A 20,153-nucleotide genomic window follows, 5' to 3' on the forward strand; every position below is an offset into this window, starting at 1 on the left:
TTCTTGGCATTATTTAACGAGTCACCTCAGAAAGCAACATGCCATATGGAAACCCAATGGCTATAGTACTAATATCACATGCATGCCAAGGAAGAATAACGACCTGTATCATCACTTCAATGGACACACAGTACACTGGATAATTTTCTGGGATAATGCAACAAATGTCACATAGGAATCCATTCTGGAAAAAATTACAATAATAATAATAATATATGGAGTTGTTTATACCTAGCAGATGCCTCTTCAAAGAACTTTGCATTGATATTCTCACTATGCAGTATATTGTATCTTTAATAATATTCAAGGTTTGTTGCAAAAGATGACTTCAGAGAAACTGTAATATACACTAGTGTAATATAACAGGCAGATTTTTCTAACAATCTTGAGTTTAGTTCTGTATCATGGTACAAAATACTTAACACACTACCTAAAGATTAAAGGCTGAGCACCAGGTATCACCAGAACTTAACTACAAGAATTTTGTATCTGCCACTGCTACAAACAATTTTTAATAGCAGGGTCCTGTGACTGTCAATTCTTGTTGGTTCTGTAGCGGCTAAATTCAGAAAAATAAGTGTCCACTTTTACAGTATTGGCTAACTGATGAATAGGTAGCAGTGTACTTGAAGAAATAGAACTACACATCAATTCCAAAGTTTCACCTTTTCTGTTAATTAATACATTTATCGGAAACTATTTAACAGCTACAAATTACATTTTTTACTATTATATATGAATACAGTTTGTACTAATGTACTTTTGAATAATTTCATTCCCTTAAGGTTTTTCAAATTGTATATGGGATAAATGATCACATTGTTTTACTTTCCATGTAACAAGTTGACAGGCCATTTCGATTTATTGAGAATTGTCAAATTTGGATGCTGTATACAACGGCTACTTTCAGTTCCCACTATGATCCTCAGATCTCTTAATCAATAGTTGCCAATTATCATTCATTTTCTTTGCTACATTTACCATCCGACACTAACTACTTCTTTTGGACCGTGATGAATGATTTTATAGTTGGAAAATACCGACATAAGTCATGCATGAAGGAAACAGTTATTGGTCCTGCTCCGTTTTCAGTTATCACAGTAAATACATTTCTTTTAGTCTCCAAGTGACATTAATAAATTATACAAACAAACAAATTATTTGGGTGAAAACTTTTGCGCAGTGGTACATATATACATACAATTATGTTATGAATGCATTTGTAGAAACTGGTACGAACCTTCAAAGAACCATCTGAAGAATTTGTTATTTGAGTATGCTTAATTCCTTCCATTTTACTCTCCTGCATTATTTCCTTGAGTAGTTCAGCATGTAGACTTTCCAGTTGTTTTTCAGGATCATCTGAAATCAAGAATTATAAGGATAATTTCTTCCCATCACTCAGGCAGCAGCTTTTCAGTGGTGTGCAGCAGCATTTTTGTTATACTTGTATTCTTAATTTTCAGGACAGAATGCTGTAACGAGAAATCAGAGAAACTGTTAAGTATACATAATCTTATTGAATTTACAGTCCAGATCACTTCCTCTTAAATTTGCAACATAAACATACAGTTGCCTACATATTCTTATTTGAATTAAGGACTTGATTAATACAATAATATGTTACACACTTAGAAATAGTACTGACATTTGCAATAGCACCACCACAAACATACGGATCATGGTAAGTTGTGCTACTATCTATCCCATGAACGTCCAGAAGAAACCCACAGAAAAGTGCAAAGGTTGTCAACAACAATATGGTAAGACATCCAAGTAAACAGTTCACATAAACAGTATATGTATAATCAACTGATCCAGGCTGAGACAAGTGCAGCAACAAATTCAAAAGAGAAGCAAGTGGTCAGCACCGCTTCACTTTATGTGCAAAATACAGACCAGAGTCTGCCTATCACACCTGACTATATCACCACCAACAGATTTGCTACACTTTCAGTACTGATAGTGTTCCCATCAGTCCTCTCATGTTCTTAGTGTCTGTTTTGCTTGCCAAGGACACCTACACCCAGAGATGTGTACAAGAGTAAATTCTTTTTTGTTAAATCAAACACTTTGCATAAGAAAAAACCACACAAATCATTAAATGTAAATCATTCTTGCATCCATTAATGTCCATTCATAAAGGGCAGCTTTCTTTGGCCAGTAATTTGAAGTACAAATAAGCCAAATAAAGTTTTTAGAAAGATACACAGGTTAAAAGTCTCTCAAGCTTATGTGGGAGGCTTTCTAAGAATGCCTTGTAGCCCTTGTTCTCTAAAACTACATTGCAGTAGTTGCAGAATGCTATTCAAAGACAACGGACACAGGCAGCATCTAAGTAATTCTCACCCTTACGAGAAGAAAGAAGACAAGGCCCGGGAAAATCCTTGGATAATGCCGGAGATATTAAGTATGACAAAATATTTAAAAATACAGAAAATACATCATGAAAAAGGGCATACAGATAGCTAAATAAGACTGACAAGAAGTGCCAAGTAACAAAGCAGGAATAGCTAGAGGAGAAATGCAAATCTAGTATGCATGCCTATTGGAAAGACGGATGTTGCTTATAGGAAAATTAAAGAAAACCTCAAAGAAGAAGCTGTATGAATAACAAGAGCTCTGATGATAAGCCACTACAAAGCACAAAGAGGGCTGAAAGGTGGAAAGAATATAAGAATGGCCATAGGAAGTAAATAATTTCCAAACAACATTTGAGAAAGCGAAGAAAAACTAGATGAAGTTGAGACAAGTGATGCAATACTCACAGAATAATTTGACAGTGCACTGAAAAACCTAATTTGTAACAATGCACATAAAGAAGGTAGCATTCCTTCAGAATTATGAAAATCCTCTGGAGAACCAACCATGACAAAACTGTCTCACATGGTATGCAGGATATATGCCATAGGAAAATGCCCTCAGATTTTAAAAAGAATTTGATAAACCCAATACCAAAGAAGGCAGGGTCTGCAAGATGTGATCATTTCCAAACTACCGGCTTAATAATTTGTGTTTGCAAAGGACTAACATACATCATTTAAAGAAGAATGGAAAACCTGGAGAAGCTGACTATGGAAGATCAGTTTTGGTTCAGGAGAAATGTAGGAACACACAAAGTAATACTGACCCTATCACTTATCTTAGAAGATGGTTCAACAAGTAAGGTAAGAAGAGCTCTGACATGTGTATGAGAAAATATTTAAAAATACAGAAAATACATTATGAAAAAGGGAATACAGATAGCTAAATAAGACTGACAAGAAGTGCCAAGTAACAAAGCAGGAATAGCTAGAGGAGAAATGCAAATCTCTAGTATGCATGACTATCGGAAACCATGTCTATGCAGAAGATATAGTAAAAGTTTACAAATACAAGTTAGACAGAAATTGCTCTGCCCCTGTGGCTCAAAATATAGCTGCAAAATGGGAGACGTGTTTAGCAATTTGGGTGTGAAGTGTAAAATGATTTTTGCATATAGTGAAAATGTCTCCAACTGCACTTCACCACAACCTAGTGGAAGTTCATGAAGCAAACAAGTATAATGTCATGAAAACAGGTGTGGTCTTCATGCAAGGAATTTAATAAAGGCAGGATAGATGTTTGAGACAAGCAAATGTCAGTGTGGCCAGTCATGTCCACCTAATGTGACAATGTGTGCCATGTCAAACAATTGATCATTACACTCATATGAGGCAGTGTAGTTGATATCATGCATAACAGAGTGAACTATCATAAGACATTCTCACAGGGTACTGAGGCAAATCTCAGATGAAAACGAAGCCAACTGGATAGTACTGTCTCTCCAGCACTTAATGCAGTATGAGGCGAAGGTGTTCCATACCTGAACCACATCATCATAAGGGACAGTATGATGGCACATGAGACAAAAAACTTTACTGATGTCATGGAGGCATCTCTGGTCCCCTCCCAATAAGAAGTTAAAAAAAATGGTAGCAACAAAGAACATAGTGGCCACAAACTTTAGAGCTATACAGGGTGCAGTTTTTCAGGATTTTTGATTTCCTCACACATGGAGAGACTGTGAATGTCACCAGTTACTTTGCAAAGCTGGAATGGTAGCAGACAGCAATCTGGAGGAAATGACTAAGATTACTTCCGAAAGGTATCATGTTGTTGCATAACAACAACTATTGCCTAAAGAAGGCAGTGAGAATGATACGCAACATGACAACAAAACTCATAGTATGCCTTACCTCAAAGAACTAAAGATTATGAATCTGCTAATACTATATATTAGTGGTCTGCCCCTGATATTTATGCTTGCTTGTATTGCTTTGTGGATGTAGTTTCATGAAAACCTGGCAGACATCAATGTAGTCACTTTGGGTGCAGGGGACAATCGCGTTTAGTGCCTTCAGGCTCATTCAAGCACCCAACGCTCGAGTGGCCTGGCCATGCATTCTAAAGTAGCCCACAAAATGGAAGGGAAACTGTACAACCAAACCATCACACAACTGTATGACATGTGTTGGATGCTACATCAGCATGCACAATGCAGGTGTATTTGGACAACTGTCACACATTTAGTAGTTGATGTAATTGATTTCTACCATTATAACAACTCGTTTTCACTGAGCTGTAGGCTGAGATGGCAGAAAACGAGGAAGATGAGCTAAGTAATGATCAAGATAGATTCTACAGATATTTCTGAATGACTCTGGAAACATTTGAGCCCATTCTGAGAAGTGTGGAGCATCTGTTTAGTGAGTCCAAATACTTTTGGAAAACCGTACCTTCACATGAACGTCTGAAAAGTGAGGGAACTTTCAGAATTCAACATTTAAATGAAGATCACTAACTGTGGTGGATATTTAAAACCAAAAATTGGAAGTTTTATGGAAGTCACATGATATAATATACAGATCAGCTTTAATTGTTACCATAAATGCTCCGTGTTTTCACAGCTGTCGTTTTTTTTATAGTACAGGGATATCAGCTCCATGCCGAACTCCCAAAGTGAGTGACTAGGATTTGTATCAGGTTAACTCCTTTACTGTATATGACGTCACCACACCTCTAGAACTCTCCCTGCCATATGTCATGGGACACACTTTGTCTGGCTCCTCTGTCCAGACCACTACAGCATGGGTGACCTTGCCGGTAGCTATGCTACCGCCAACACAGCCCTTGACTTCATCAAATCATACAAACCCTCCTGCTCAGCAATGATCAGGCAGTGCCCCTGAGAGTGGGCAACAGCAAAAACTCAAGACACGTCTCAGATACTGGATGGAAAATACATATAATGACCCCAGCAAAGGAAACAGATAAAAGATTTGACAAGCAATGTGAGGACAATGCTCCCGACTGGAAAACTGAAAGAAATAGTCAATGAAATTCTAAAATTTAAATATAAGTAATTGGCTGGATAAAAAAATCTACTCATCGAGCAGTGGCAGGAGAACACATATCTAAAAAAAAGTATTACAATTTGCTAGCTTTCGGAGCCAGTGGCTCCTTCTTCTGCAGAAGGGTTGAAGGGAAAGGAAAAGGGGTGAAGGAAAAGGGCTGATGAGGTTTAGGAAAAGGTATAGAGTTCAGAAAACCCCAGATCAGGGGAGTCTTACTGGATGGGATGGGCCTTTCCTTCTCACCTTGTCCGATAAGTCTCCAATGACCCATGGTTCTTGGTGACTTTTCGAAACTCTACCCCTTTCCTAAACCTCACCAGTCCGTTTCCTTCACCCCTCTTCCTTCCCCTTCAACCAATCTGCCACTGGCTCTGAAAGCTAGCAAATTTTAATACCTTTGTAGTGATTATTTTTGCAGATATTAAATTTAAATATAATATTGTAGGGCTAGAGGAAAAGTGCTTGACTTGCCGTAGAATTGTTAGGTCGGGGCTTTGGTGTGATGGGTGCTGTAGTTTTTTCCATGTGGGTGACTGTAGTGGCGTGGGAATAGGGGAAGTAAATGAGACTCATCAGTGGTTTTGTAGGATTTGTAGTAGAGATAGGAAGATACTAGAACAGGAGGAGAAAATTGCCGCCCTTCAGGCTGAGTTAGACAAGGCTAGGGGAGATCTTGACAGGTTAAGGAGGGAGAAGGGTAAGGAGAGGTGGGAAGTGGCAACAGGCAACAGGAGGAACAGGCCTAGAACTTTGTCTGACAGCTTTATGGTGAATGTGGAAAATAGATTTGACCTGTTGCTTCAGTTAGAAGCTGGTGAGCCTCAAGCAGTTGCAGGTGTAGACAGGGCACAACAAACTTTCAGCAGCAAATTGAAAAGTAAGAATGTAGGGAAATCAGTAAAGAGAAAGAAAGTGTTGTTGTTAGGTAGTTCCCATGGAAGAGGTGTCGGCCAACTTTTGCAGGATGAACTAGGATCAGAATACCAGGTCACCAATTTTTTTAAACCTAGTGCTGGTCTGGAGCAGGTGACAGAGGATTTAGGATCACTTTGCAAAGATTTCACTAAGGAAGACACCATGGTTATAGTGGGTGGGGCAGGTAACAGTATTGACAGAGATCCTGGGTACAGTATAGAGTGTGACCTGGCGAAGATTGCATCAGCATCGAAGCATACTAGTGTTGAGTTTGTATCTGTTCTTGGGCGCCATGACCGACCTCATTTGAACTCTTCTGTCAAGAGAGTTAATTTGGAGCTGGAACGGCTGCTCATGTCGGGTGTGGGGTCACACATTGGTGTGGTTCATGTTGATTCTCTCAGTAGGTGGGATTATACTAGGCATGGCCTTCACCTCAACAGGAAGGGGAAGGGTAAATTGGCTGGGGAAATAGCAGGAAAGTTAAAGGGGGGAGGCACTGTCATGAGTGGTAAAATACCAGTGGTTATAGGATTCAGAAAAGACCCTTTTTTAGGGTAGGGAGGACAGAAAGAAAGCAAATTTTAAGAGAGGTTAGAACTGAGACAAACCGTAAGTTTGAGAAAGAAATCAAAAAACATAATTCCAGCTTATTACATCAGCATAAACAGCCATTGGTTAAGAATTTTCAACTGTCAGCAGATATTTTAACTCCACCCTATTTTAACTCAGTCAATGTGAAATGTCAGCTATCTTTATTGCATCAAAATATTCGAGGACTGAGAAATAAAATTAATGAATTAACTATCTGCATAGATGAATTAGAGTCTTCAAACCCAGCTGACATAATCTGCCTCTCTGAACATCATGTGACCACTGGTATAGAACTTTTAAGTGTTACAGGGTTTAGGTTAGCATCTCACTTTTGTAGATCAGAAATGGAGAAAGGAGGAGTTGCCACATTCATCAGGAACTGTCATAAATTTAAGAACATAGACATTCATAAATTTTGCCTAGAACAGCATATGGAAGCATGTGCAACAGAATTAGATTTTCACAACAAAACTTTCATAATATTAAGTGTATATCGAGCACCTGCAGGTAACTTTAATCTGTTTGTAAACCACCTTGAAGCTGTACTGGCCCATTTAACAACCAAAAACAAAGAAATAGTGGTTGCTGGTGATTTCAATGTAGATTTCCTTAAAGACTCTCCCAATAAGAACTTATTTGAGTTAGTAACACTATCATTCAACTTAATTCCCACTGTAAAGTTCCCCACTAGGATAGCCACTTGCTCACAAACAGCCATTGATAATATCTTTATAGAAAATTCCAATGAACAAAATTATATTACAAAACCAATAGTCAATGGCCTCTCAGACCATGACATGCCGTTCCTTCTGTTAAATGTTAATACTGAACAGGATATAAAATCTGTTAAATCTGAGCTCAAGAGGGTAATCAGTAAGCCAAAAATTGATTATTTTAGGACACTCCTCAGAGACATTCACTGGACTGATGTTTACAGTGCTCATGGCATGAGTGAAAAATATAACATTTTTGCTAATAAAGTGCTTACCTTATTCGAACACTGCTTTCCCCCAAAACTTACCAAGGTTAGAGCAAAGTCTACAAAGAAGCCATGGATTACTCGAGGAATAGGGGTATCTTGTAAAACAAAAAGAAAACTGTATCTGTCAATCCGAAACATTTCCAATGTTGATGCTATAGCACATTATAAGAAATACTGCAAAATATTAAAGACTGTAATACAGATGTCAAAGCAAATATATTACAAGGAAAAGATAGTCATATCAGATAACAAAATAAAGACAATATGGGATGTAGTGAAGGAGGAGACCGGTAGAACCAGACATGAAGAGGAACAAATAGCATTAAGAGTAAATGATACATTGGTGACAGTTGTGTATAGTGTTGCAGAACTTTTTAACAAACGTTTTATAACTGTTACTGAAAAGATGGGGTTGTCAGGTTCGGTAGATGCTGCTATGGATTACCTTAGACCAGACATTTCAAGTAACTTCCATAATATGAATTTGACCCTCACTACCCCAACAGAAATAATGTCCATCATAAAATCTTTAAAATCAAAAACATCTAGTGGGTATGATGAAATATCAACAAAGTTAATTAAAGAATGTGATTCTGAACTAAGTAACATATTAAGCTATCTGTGTAACCAGTCGTTTATCAGTGGAATATTTCCTGAATGGCTGAAATATGCTGAAGTTAAGCCACTGTTTAAGAAGGGAGATAAAGAAATAGCATCAAATTTCCGTCCAATTTCACTGTTGCCAGCATTCTCAAAAATTTTCGAAAAAGTAATGTACAGTCGTCTTTATAACCATCTTATCTCAAATAACATACTGTCAAAGTCACAGTTTGGATTTCTAAAAGGTTCTGATATTGAGAAGGCTATCTACACTTACAGTGAAAATGTGCTTAATTCATTAGACAAAAAATTGCAGGCAACTGGTATATTTTGTGATCTGTCAAAGGCATTTGACTGTGTAAATCACAATATCCTTTTAAGTAAACTAGAATATTATAGTGTAACAGGAAATGCTGCAAAATGGTTCAAATCTTATATCTCTGGCAGGAAACAAAGGGTGTTATTAGGAAAGAGACATGTATCAAGCTATCAGGCATCATCCAACTGGGAACTAATTACATGTGGGGTCCCACAAGGTTCCATTTTGGGGCCCTTACTTTTTCTTGTGTATATAAATGACCTTTCATCAGTAACATTACCAGATGCCAAGTTTGTTTTGTTTGCTGATGATACAAACATTGCAATAAATAGCAAATCAAGTGTAGTCTTAGAAAGATCAGCCAATAAAATATTTGTGGACATTAATCACTGGTTCCTAGCCAATTCTTTGTCACTAAACTTTGAAAAAACACACTACATGCAGTTCAGAACTTGTAAGGGGTGTCCCAAGAGTATATGTCTAACATACAATGACAAGAAGATAGAAGAAGTGGACAGTGTCAAATTCTTGGGATTACAGCTTGATAATAAATTCAACTGGGAGGAGCACACTACAGAACTGCTGAAACGTCTTAACAAATCTCTGTTTGCAATGCGAATTTTGTCAGACATAGGGGATATAAAAATGAAAAAGCTGGCATACTATGCTTACTTTCATTCCATAATGTCATATGGGATTATTTTTTGGGGTAATTCATCAAGCCAAGCTAAAGTTTTCCGGGCACAAAAACGTGCAGTAAGAATTATATGTGGTGTGAACTCAAGAACATCCTGCAGAAGCCTGTTTAGGGAACTGGGGATACTAACTACAGCTTCCCAATATATTTATTCCTTAATGAAATTTGTCATTAAAAATATATCACTTTTTCAAACCAACAGCTCAATTCATGGAATCAATACTAGAAATAAGAATAATCTTCACAAGGATTTAAAGTCACTTAGTCTTGTACAAAAAGGTGTGCATTATTCAGGAACACACATTTTCAATAACTTGCCAGCAGCCATAAAAAGCTTAACAACCAATGAAATTCAGTTTAAGAGAAGCCTAAAGGATTTATTGGTGGCCAACTCCTTCTACTCCATTGATGAATTTCTTAGTAAAACCAACTGATTTGTATATAAGTACAACATAACTTCTGCACAATTTCAGTGCAGTAATGTGTTCACTGAAAATTTGTGTGTGTGTGTGTGTGTGTGTGTGTGTGTGTGTAAGTGTCTAAGTATAATCTAACTTCTGCACCATTTCAGTGCAGTAATGTGTTCATTGTAAATAAGTATTACAGTAGTTGTATTACATGTTTATTACCTTATAAAAAATGAAAAACTTTTTTATTTTAAATTCAGTGCATTAGTATTTGTAAAATGACTCTTAGTGTTCATTAAAAAATGACGATCATTCCACTTGGGACCTGTGGAATGGTACATTAGCTTATTTGTTTTAGTTATAAATATTTGTCATGTATTGTTGTTTTTCTGACATGTTCCACATCCTGGAGGACCTCCTCACTACGGATCAATTGGAATGAAAGTAAATCTAATCTAATCTAATCTAATCAAACGCCAGAGTGCACGCTGCCACGGATGACGTCAGAGACAGGCTGTTACTAAACACAGATTTTCAGTAATAATGGAAAGTGAACTCACAAGGACTGTACACCATCCTGTATCGCTTAGATTTCGCAGAAGTAACTGTTAGTGTGCCGCCTGTACTGTTAACAAATCCACGTGGCAAGTGGTGACAATTATTTTCCACTTTTGTGGAGGGCAATTATTTTGATTATCAGAAGTCAGGGCAAAAGATAATTTAATAGGAACTTACCATAGAGGTCGCCTCTGAACTGTTCATAGTGCTGTTTAGGATAGAGAGACTTATTATTTGTATTAACATAATGAAGATTACGATGTGGTACATGTGAAACTTTACCAACTATATCTATCAATCGGAATTTAAAATTTCATTTATAATCATGGCCCTGATCCCGCTAAGCAAATAGAGAATAGAAACATTTCTTTCAGTGGGCTGGACAAGAATGTGGACTTGCAGACTGGGAACTATGGTCAGTATGTTCTCCATCGCTTTCTGACTGACCACAGAAATAGTTTCCAGGCTCTCGTAAAAGACGGCAAACAAATTTCTAATATTCCAGTATTTTTCCTACGACTGATTACACCATACAACAATAATAATAATAATAATAATAATAATAATAATAATAAAACATAAAGTCTTCTCTGGTGAGAACTGAAAACCAGCTGTACTCACCCAGGTTTGCAGCCTCTTTAATGCCAGCTGTAGTTGCCTTGTCGTCATTGTAAGATCAGAGAAAGAGTAGAAGATTGCAAAACAAATAGCATCTAACAGGGCTCCTGACTGCAGAGGAAATGCCTTTGATAGTAATGGCAAACAATGCGACAATGAGTACACTGCCCTGGGGGACCCCATTCTTGAACATAGCAGTCTGACAAGGCATTGATATCAAAAATGCTGGCCCTCAATATAGGATTGGATAAGAAGTAGCAGATGTCCACGAAATTCTCATTCATAAAGTTGGCAAAGAATGCTGTACCTCCAAGTAGTATCATATGCTTTTTCGAGGACAAAAAACTCACAAACCAAATGGTTTCTCCAGTAGAATTAACTTGTCAAGGGTGAAACGATAGTGCCTGAAACTGCACTGGGAGCAGCTCTGACAACCTTGGGATTCGAGTAGCAAAACAAGGCATCAGCTGACCATGCATTCAAGAGTCTTACCCATACATCCGGTAATAGCTACACTCCCTTAATAGATAGGGGTGCTATGGTCCTTGCCTGGTTTCAGTAATGGAATTAATATTGCCTCCTTCAAAGTAATGGGGTACTGCCCATCAAACCAGATCTGACTGAAACAAGAGAGAAGCTCTCCTTTCGTTTCAGGACACAGATGAAGAAGCATGGGATAATGAATTTGATCAGGTCCTAGAGCAGTGTCTTTGGATGCAGATAGAGCTGAGTCCAGTTCCCACATGGAGAACGGAAGGTTGTAGACTTTCTCATTAAGTGAGAAGAAGTGGAGCTTCCTCATATCCGCAGTCTTACAGAACACCTGAAATGCAGGGGCTTGTCTGAATGATGCAGTGACTGTAAAAAGTGTTCAACTAAAACCTGAGCCATGTCTTCAGGAGCATCCACCAAGACCCCATTTCTTGACAAGGTTGTAAGGGGACGTGTACTGCCCTTGCTTGAAATAAACCTTACTGACTCCCAAACTTGTGCAGTGAAAGAGGACTGATTAATGAAAGTCATGATTTCCTTCCACGAATCCCTCTTATGTTCTTTCATTACTCACCTCGCATGTGCTCTTGCAGATCTGAAAGGTATTTAGTTTTTCTGTAGTTGGGTGGCGTTTGAAGTTATGCAGAGCTGTTCGTCTGGCTCTCATTGCCAAGCGACAGATATCATTCCACTAATGTACAGGCCATTGTCTGAGGTCGTTACTACACCGGGCGATGGACTCTGCAGCAGCCCACTGGATCTCACAAGTGATATGGGCCACCATCCCCTGTGCACAATCATTTTGTTCAAAAATAGCCTGTCAACTGTACTGCAAACAAAAAATAAAATAAAACCTGAAAAAGATCCTGTAGCTGTGGAAGTATGTCATCTGACCCAAGTTCAAATGGCAGACATTCTCAGAATGGACACGTCATGATCATTTGACCCCTAGAGCAAGTAGTAGCTGAGCCTCACAACACACTGTGTGCATTGAAGTCCCCCACAAGGAGAAATAGGTGTGGGAGTGCCCAAAAGAGTTCTGTCAGTTCATCTGCATCCAAAGCATCATGAGGTGAACGATATAAAGCACACATTCCGATGTTAAATGGTGCTAGAACTTTCACAGCAAGTGCTTGTATGGCCGTGGTAACAGGGACTGCACAGGAGTGGCATGTTTCACCAATGAAAAAACACTCAATGGCATCTGTCACCAATGAAAAAACACTTTCAACCTTTAGCCCTGTCTTCAGTAATGTCGTCCTTCCCATAGGGGTGACGACCCAGTAATGCATGTGTTGGTGACTTTAAAATGAGTTTTGTAAGCAGATGCTGAATGGTTTCTCCTGGTCAAGGAGCTGTAATTCTTCCAAATGTGATCGATATTCATTTAAATTCTACTGCAGCACAGAAGTACCTGTGAGAGCCATTGATTAGGGACGGTTGGTCTTGTCTTTCTTCCTAGGGGACAGTGATTTACCTGGGAGGTCAGGGGGAACATTGGCTGGTTCGTCGCTCTCCAGACCCTCCAACTGGAAGTTCATATCCTCATGGAGCATAGTCCCCATTTGAGAGGGAGAGAGATCGCCGATACAAAGGTTTAACTGCCACTTTCTTTGACTTTGAACTAGTTTCTGAAGGACATTTTTCCTAATTTATGAGAGGAGATGGTTGCTTGGGTTGAAGGGTCTTCTGATGGGGGGAATTGGTATGTGGCTTAGGTGGTAAGCCCATCGCTGATGGCTTCCGAATGATTTATGGTTCAAGTGTACTCTTTCCTCCACAGATGCACTGACAAATGCTTGAGCTCATACTTGAATCTGTGGTCTAAGTATACGTGGAGGCATTGCGCTTGGCGATGGGCTTCTTAAGAGCCAATGCAAAAGAAATAGCAAAAACCAGAGGTTGCATAGCTCTGGAAGCTTTTTTACTTCACTGTAGATATGCGTTTCGTGACTTTCAACTCCTGAATTTTCCTTTCCTAGTTGTAAACCTCACACTGGGTGATCCATGGAGCAGTTTATACATTTAAGAGGAAGTGCACAAGAATTGCCTATATGTTAGGTGAGCCTCCACAATTTCCACATGTAACCCTCCTATTATATCCCATGGTGCTATGGTCAAATCTTTGACATTTGAAGCATTGCATTGCGTTAAGAACAAGTGGGCAAACCTAAGATGGACATACCCTGCAAGGATGTGTTCAGATAATTCTGGAGTACTAAACGTTAGAATAAATGTTGCGGATTTTTCCAATGCGCCACTGACTCTCTTCATACACTTCTGCATTTCTGTGGCACCCATATTTTCTCATTCTTCATGTAACTCTGTGGGGTCCACCTCCATTACATTGGGGCAGGTAACCACGCCTTTACTAAAGTTAAGGGTGTTGCGCAATTCGGCTTCAGCTGGGTGGTCACCTAAGGGATTACATCCCAAAAGCGTAAGATACTTTTTTGAATTAGCAGTTTCAACTAGAAGTGTTCCATTATGAAGTAGTTTGACATTTTTAGGAACCCAGCAATAGTCCCCAATGCCTTGTGAATATAGGAAGGGGAGACCTCAAATGTTCCCCTTGTTCTGTCGATTACAATGAAAGTGTTATGGCACACTAATGCCCTGTTACTATGATTCCGCGACTACTTGTCAGGAGGACTGGCCAACTGAGCTCTCTCTGATGAGTGGGTGCAGGTGCCCCATCAGGAGTAGTAGTTTGATGAGACTGTTCCATAGGGATCCCACAAGATGCTAGGGAAACAAATATTGAGCCAGGCAAAGCCCTGCATGAATGAGCAAGCCTTACACAACTGGAGGGTAACAAGTGCCCTAGAGATTGCCCATTGGAGACTGTTTTACCTCCACTAGAGACTGTTTTACCTCAACTGCCGTTCATCCCATAAGCACACAGCACACTTCGAGGTTGAAGGGTTTTTTTACAGAGGTGAGTACTTTCCTTGTGACCAACACCCCTATTCTCCAAAACACACAACACTCCACTGCCGCACTGCACAGTGGTCACTGAAGCATGCCCGGACTGGTGGTGCTTACCAGTCCTTAGCTCAGGAACCCAGGGTTGACAAACCCATACCCAGCAAACAAATGCTGAGACCCTTGGGGATTTTTGGCTGATTTATTACGCTCCTGTACTCGGATTTCATAGATTTTATATCCTGACAAGTTTTAACATTTAACCTGAGATGCTGCATGTTATGATTAGATAGCATATGAACTATTGCTTTTGTTGTATGACCTTTCCTCCTAGATTTGTCTATAAAGATATTATCAATAGCAGTCTCAGAGCATTTATATACCCTAGTTGCAAAGTTCACAGTAGGAATTTAATTAAATGAGTGTGTTACTGCATGCAAAGAGGCATTTAAACAATCATTCTTCCCATGCTCCAGACGTGAATGGAACGAGTAGAAACCCTAGTAACTGGTGCAATGGGATGTACCCTCTGCCATGTATTCATAGTGGCTTGCAGAGTACAGATGTGGATGGTGAGCCATCCAGAGGAAAATGGGCTTTGTCACTCATTAATATTGGACAGCTGCATTTTTTTGTAAGAATAGCACCCATTATGGCAAAAAATTCCCTGCACTGCACACAATCAATTTCACTTACCTGCTGGACAATCATTATTATGTATGGGTGACATCTGAGCTCATCATGTAAGATGTGATGAAGCCAACAACATGACATATCAAGTGATACAGCCTCTTGCCTAGCAGATCATTTCAGATTAGCAAGAACTGACTTTCTCACTCCATCTATGTTTTCTAGGGTATGAACTGAAAAGGCAAGACCCGATGGTTTCTTTTCAATCACAGATCCAGTACTTCTAAACACTGCAAGCCATCAGTGAGACCATCTCACCGTCCAACATTAAACTTTCAACAGAGAAGATGTTGAACCATGACCACAGAATCATTGTTTATAAAGAACTGCTCGACTGCAAATACCCGATGCTCTATGCACCAACAATCCATAGCGATTGAAACTGCATTTTCTGAGTTGTCTTCCAACGGTCGCTCAAGGTCAGTACCCCCACTCGTCGCTGAGTACTAGCAGTTTAAAAAACATGGGTTTCCTCTACTCCACCAAGTATAACATACCAGGAAAATCAAAGTCAGTAAGCTCAAAGTCAACAGGCAAGACTTTCATTATTTGTTGTTGATATACATGAGAAAATCAGATGAATAGCTAAAGAAACAGATTTATAAAAAATTGTAATGAAATAACGTAATATGTTGAAGTACACAGTCACGTTAATGTTGCCATTCCCTAAAATATTATTACAGTTTCCCCAGAAGCATTACTGAGTTGAGTGGAATGCAGGTCTTGGTTGCTCACTGTCTGGAGCCAAAGTTTTGCCAATAATGTTTGAAAGATGTAACAACATAATTATAGAAAAATCAAATATTTATATTTTTCATTGAGAACTTATATTCATATTTTTCCTCTCTTTTTTTTTTTTAAACTTAGTGAGGATAAGACCCACTGGCTATCATATCAGAGCCCTTAAATGTTTGCTGACTAGAGACCATGTACACTTGAAGAACGAAGATCTTAGCAGATGTAATCGATTTTGAATCACCAATTTGTGACTGACTGCTATAGGTCTTACCACAGTGCAGTTACACTCCAAATACATTTTGGTGAACTGTTTCTACACTTTCTTTTATTTTCAACTGAATATTCATTAACAAATTTATATCGTTGTACACAAATAAGTAGATGTATTTAATTGGCTTTACTTTCATGTCATACTAATATCTAGAGGTATATAAGAAAAAAAAGTGCAAAGTATATGCAATACTAGCTTACATACCTCCTAATTTTTCTGAAGCACCAATAACACCCTTTCCTTCTGAACATGAATTAACCTTGTAGCCTTCAATATTTTTGCTGTTTCTGAGTGACACTGAAATAAATGGAGGAATTTTATTTTATTCTTTAAGTAAGTACATGATATAGGAAATCATCATAGCTCCAGATACTTAAAATATTCACCTTCATTTGATTCTTGGTCGTTTTTAGCCAACTGTCCTGACTTTCCTCTTGTATTCTGTTCTAAGATCTGCAAAGCAATTACATTTGTTAAAACACTCCTCAAACATTGCAATACATACAAATTATTTTAACATGTATGCAGAATTTTGTATGAAACAGTCTAGCAAGGTTTTATACAGTAGTACTGTTGTTCAACCCAACATCACTGAAAATATGGCTATTTGGCAAATACTGTTTTCTTGTGATAACAATGCTTTGATCATAAAAAACAAAATACATTTAAATGTGCAGCACATGGGTATTTCTATGAGACTTCTTCAGCATGTAAGAAAAATATTACTGAGGTGACTAGAGTTTCATCAAAAGTTCGAAATATACAGATTTTCTGAAATGTACAATTTCAGCATAGAACAAGATCTATTATCACAAAGGAATAACTGCATAATGTAGCTTTTCAATTACATCATATACAAAACATTTATACATAATTAGGAAACAATTTCTATAACAAATTTTGAATTGTGACACAATCAGTAAAAAACAAGATATTTTGAGGATTGCACATATCTAGTAACTCCTAAACTAGAATTTATATTCAGTCACTGAGTGTTACAATGTAAATGACAAATGGAATAACTGAATACACTTACTTCTATTATTTGTTTGTTCACCAACGTTTCACAGATTTTGTTCTCTCATTTTTTGGTGAAATCTTGTTGCTACATTGCTGACTCCTGGATCATTTTATGTTCAAGACATTTATGCAAGATGTAGCATATTTGTCACATTATGCCACAACACACAGTACTTATCATGACTAATGCCTCCCACGAAACCAGGAGCTTGTCGAGATGGGGTGGCTTGTGTGCCTCTATGAGACAGATAGTATTATCGTAGTTGCAACCACATCAAAGTGATACCTGTAGAGAGGCCAGACAAACATATAATTTCTGAAGAGGAGCAGCAACCTTTACAGTACTTGCAGGGCCACCAATCCGGCTGACTGACTAATCAGACCTTGTAACATTAGCCAACATGGCCTTGACCTCTCTTCAGTGCCAAGATAGTTACTTTGTCAAGATGTTTTGCTACATTTTTACTAAGATGAGCTATTCGATGGGTTGCTGTGGTCATTTCAACCCATTACTAGTTTAAAAGTGAGAGGACTAGAGACAGAAAGAGATTGCAATCATATAAACTGCAGGCACTGAATTCAGTTCACATTCTGTGTACCGTATTCTTTTATTAACAACTGCTACATTAGTCTTTTGTAAACACTTGTTTACTCCATCAGAACATCCCCCTGACCTGCGGTTCTGGGTGACTTTCCCAAAACCTACCCTTTTTCTTAGTCCTCTCCAGTCCTTTTCCTTCACTCTTCTTCCTTCCCCTTCAACCCTTTTGCCTTCACTCTTCTTCCTTCCCCTTCAACCCTTCTGCATTCACTCTTCTTCCTTCCTCTTCAACTCTTCTGCCTGAAGAAGGAGCCACTGTCTCTGAAAGCTTACCAATAACAACATTCTTTTATGTGTGTGTTCTCCCACTGCTTGATGAGTAGATTTTTTATCTATCCAATTAAATAATTTCATCAATAGTAGAATATAAATAATGTCTGATCACAGCAAACTTGGACACTACTCCAGTGTCTCTACAATATTGGAGTAATGCCAAATTGCTCCATAGTTGTGATTCAGTCACAAGTAGCTTTTGTAGATGATGTTACAGCATTACGACAATCTATGAGGGCATGCTGAAAACTAATGCCTCCAAATTTTTTATTCTGTTCCCAAGATTGGTTGAGGTATTACATGTCATTCATACTACTCGGTCAACTTCACCACTTTGCTGATGGAAGTTGCAACCTTCTGCACTAGAGGGCTTCAAATTGTAATGTGTAACATGGTGATGTGTAATGTAACTATGTTGATGTATGAGGAACAGCGTGCTGTAATCGAGTTTTGAATTTAGGATTTCGTCCACACATGGAGCACGCTCTCCTTCAGCACAACAATGTTAGACGACACACGGGCACTGTAACATCTGCAATAATCCGACACCTTGGATTCACTTTCATCAATCACCCTCCATACCATCTCCACTTGGCCCCAACCAAGCATTCTTCAGTGATGGTATCGACAAACTGGTCTCTCGTTGGGAGAATGTGTTCATTGTCAGGGGTGACCATGCCAAGAATTAAACATGTGGATATGAAGAATACAGGTGTAGGATGTTAATAATGTTTGTTTTATTTATCCCTACCCTCCTATCCCTCCCCGTCTCTACCACAGCCTCCTCATTACCCCCACCTTCCACAGAGTGCTTCTCTCATAAGGCAAAGTTGCTGTACACAGTCACCTTGTACCTCAGAGGCCAGAGACAACGATTTTGTGTGTGTGTGTGTGTGTGTGTGTGTGTTTTTGCTTGTGTTAATGTGCATGTGTCATGTGTATGTGTTCTCTACTTTAGAAGGTCGTTTGGAAGAGAGTTCAAATGTATTGCAGTTTTTTTGCTGTGTCTGTCTGTGATTCAACATCTCCTCTATATTGTGTATAGTAATCTACCCTTTTCATAATACTGTCATTATTCCAGCCTGGATTTTCCATTGATTGATTTGTTTAATATAAAAAGATTTAAGAGTTTTCACAAACAAAATTCAGAGGCATTACTTTTCAGCATGCTCTTGCATTTTTTTTGCAGTAAAGTGCTTGACGGAGTACTTGCTCTATCGATTTGCATTCAGCCTCAAGTTTTCGATGAGCTCCATCATCATCATCATCATCATCATCATCATCATCATCATAAGATTTCAGTACGTTGTTAGGTACTTCATATAGCTGGCCAAATTATGTCATAGAGACGTCAAAAAGTCACGGAATTTCCATATTCTACAAGGGGTTATGTAAATGCCTATGACTGAAGAACATTGGTAGCAATGCTGATTTCATTGGATGGTGGATGACTCAGCTAATTTCTTCTTTGCCTTTCAGTGTCAAGCACCCACTAAGGTTGTAGCCACCATTCTGGTTAAAGTTGTTGTTACACATTCTGATCTCAATGGCTTTGTTGGTGACAGATCCCAATAGGCAGATGTATGGGTAATATTACTATTTCATCAAACATAATCATATGTTTGTTCTTGAGGCTGTGTTCAATAACCGCAGATTTGTCAAAATAGTGACATTTCATGTGGTGTCCAATGTAAACTGCTATACATTCCTGTAACTGCTACCACATTCAAAAGGTGTTTTATAAATTCCAGGAACACCAAGACCAAAATACTTTTACTAGGCGCAGCAATTTTCTTGGGGTGGCTGGAGGAAGAACTGGGTACATTGTCTGCCCAGGACCTTGCCCAATTTATTTTCTGTAGCTCCGAAGAACAGAAGGAATGCAATAGGCTGATCACCTTCTGATGATTGTGTATCAGGTCTTTTTGTTTCTTATAGATGGCTAACTTAATATCTTGTTTGTTATAACCGTTCTTCTTTTCCTGATACCTGATCGCAGAATGAAGTTATTCCTTGTCACAGGCACTTATCAGAGACATGGGTCAGTATCTTTTGGCTTCTGGTAAATAAAGTACCAC

The 20,153-nt window shown here is 38.6% G+C and overlaps 1 protein-coding gene across 1 annotated transcript in view; it reads right to left on the reverse strand.

Moving 5' to 3' along the window:
• Positions 1 to 819: 819 nt before the first annotated feature.
• The window catches only part of LOC126092181 (uncharacterized), a 216,064-nt gene continuing 196,730 nt past the window's right edge, over positions 820 to 20,153 (reverse strand). Inside the window, exons 10-12 of the mRNA XM_049907656.1 lie at positions 16,568 to 16,634; positions 16,386 to 16,478; positions 820 to 1,362 (exon numbers count right to left, since the gene is read on the reverse strand). Coding sequence (XP_049763613.1) covers positions 1,133 to 1,362; positions 16,386 to 16,478; positions 16,568 to 16,634 — 390 coding nt within the window. The 3' untranslated portion in view covers positions 820 to 1,132. The remainder of the gene's footprint in view (positions 1,363 to 16,385; positions 16,479 to 16,567; positions 16,635 to 20,153) is intronic.

This window comes from Schistocerca cancellata, chromosome 7, assembly GCF_023864275.1.
Source record: "Schistocerca cancellata isolate TAMUIC-IGC-003103 chromosome 7, iqSchCanc2.1, whole genome shotgun sequence".
In the NCBI taxonomy this organism is placed as follows: domain Eukaryota; kingdom Metazoa; phylum Arthropoda; class Insecta; order Orthoptera; family Acrididae; genus Schistocerca; species Schistocerca cancellata.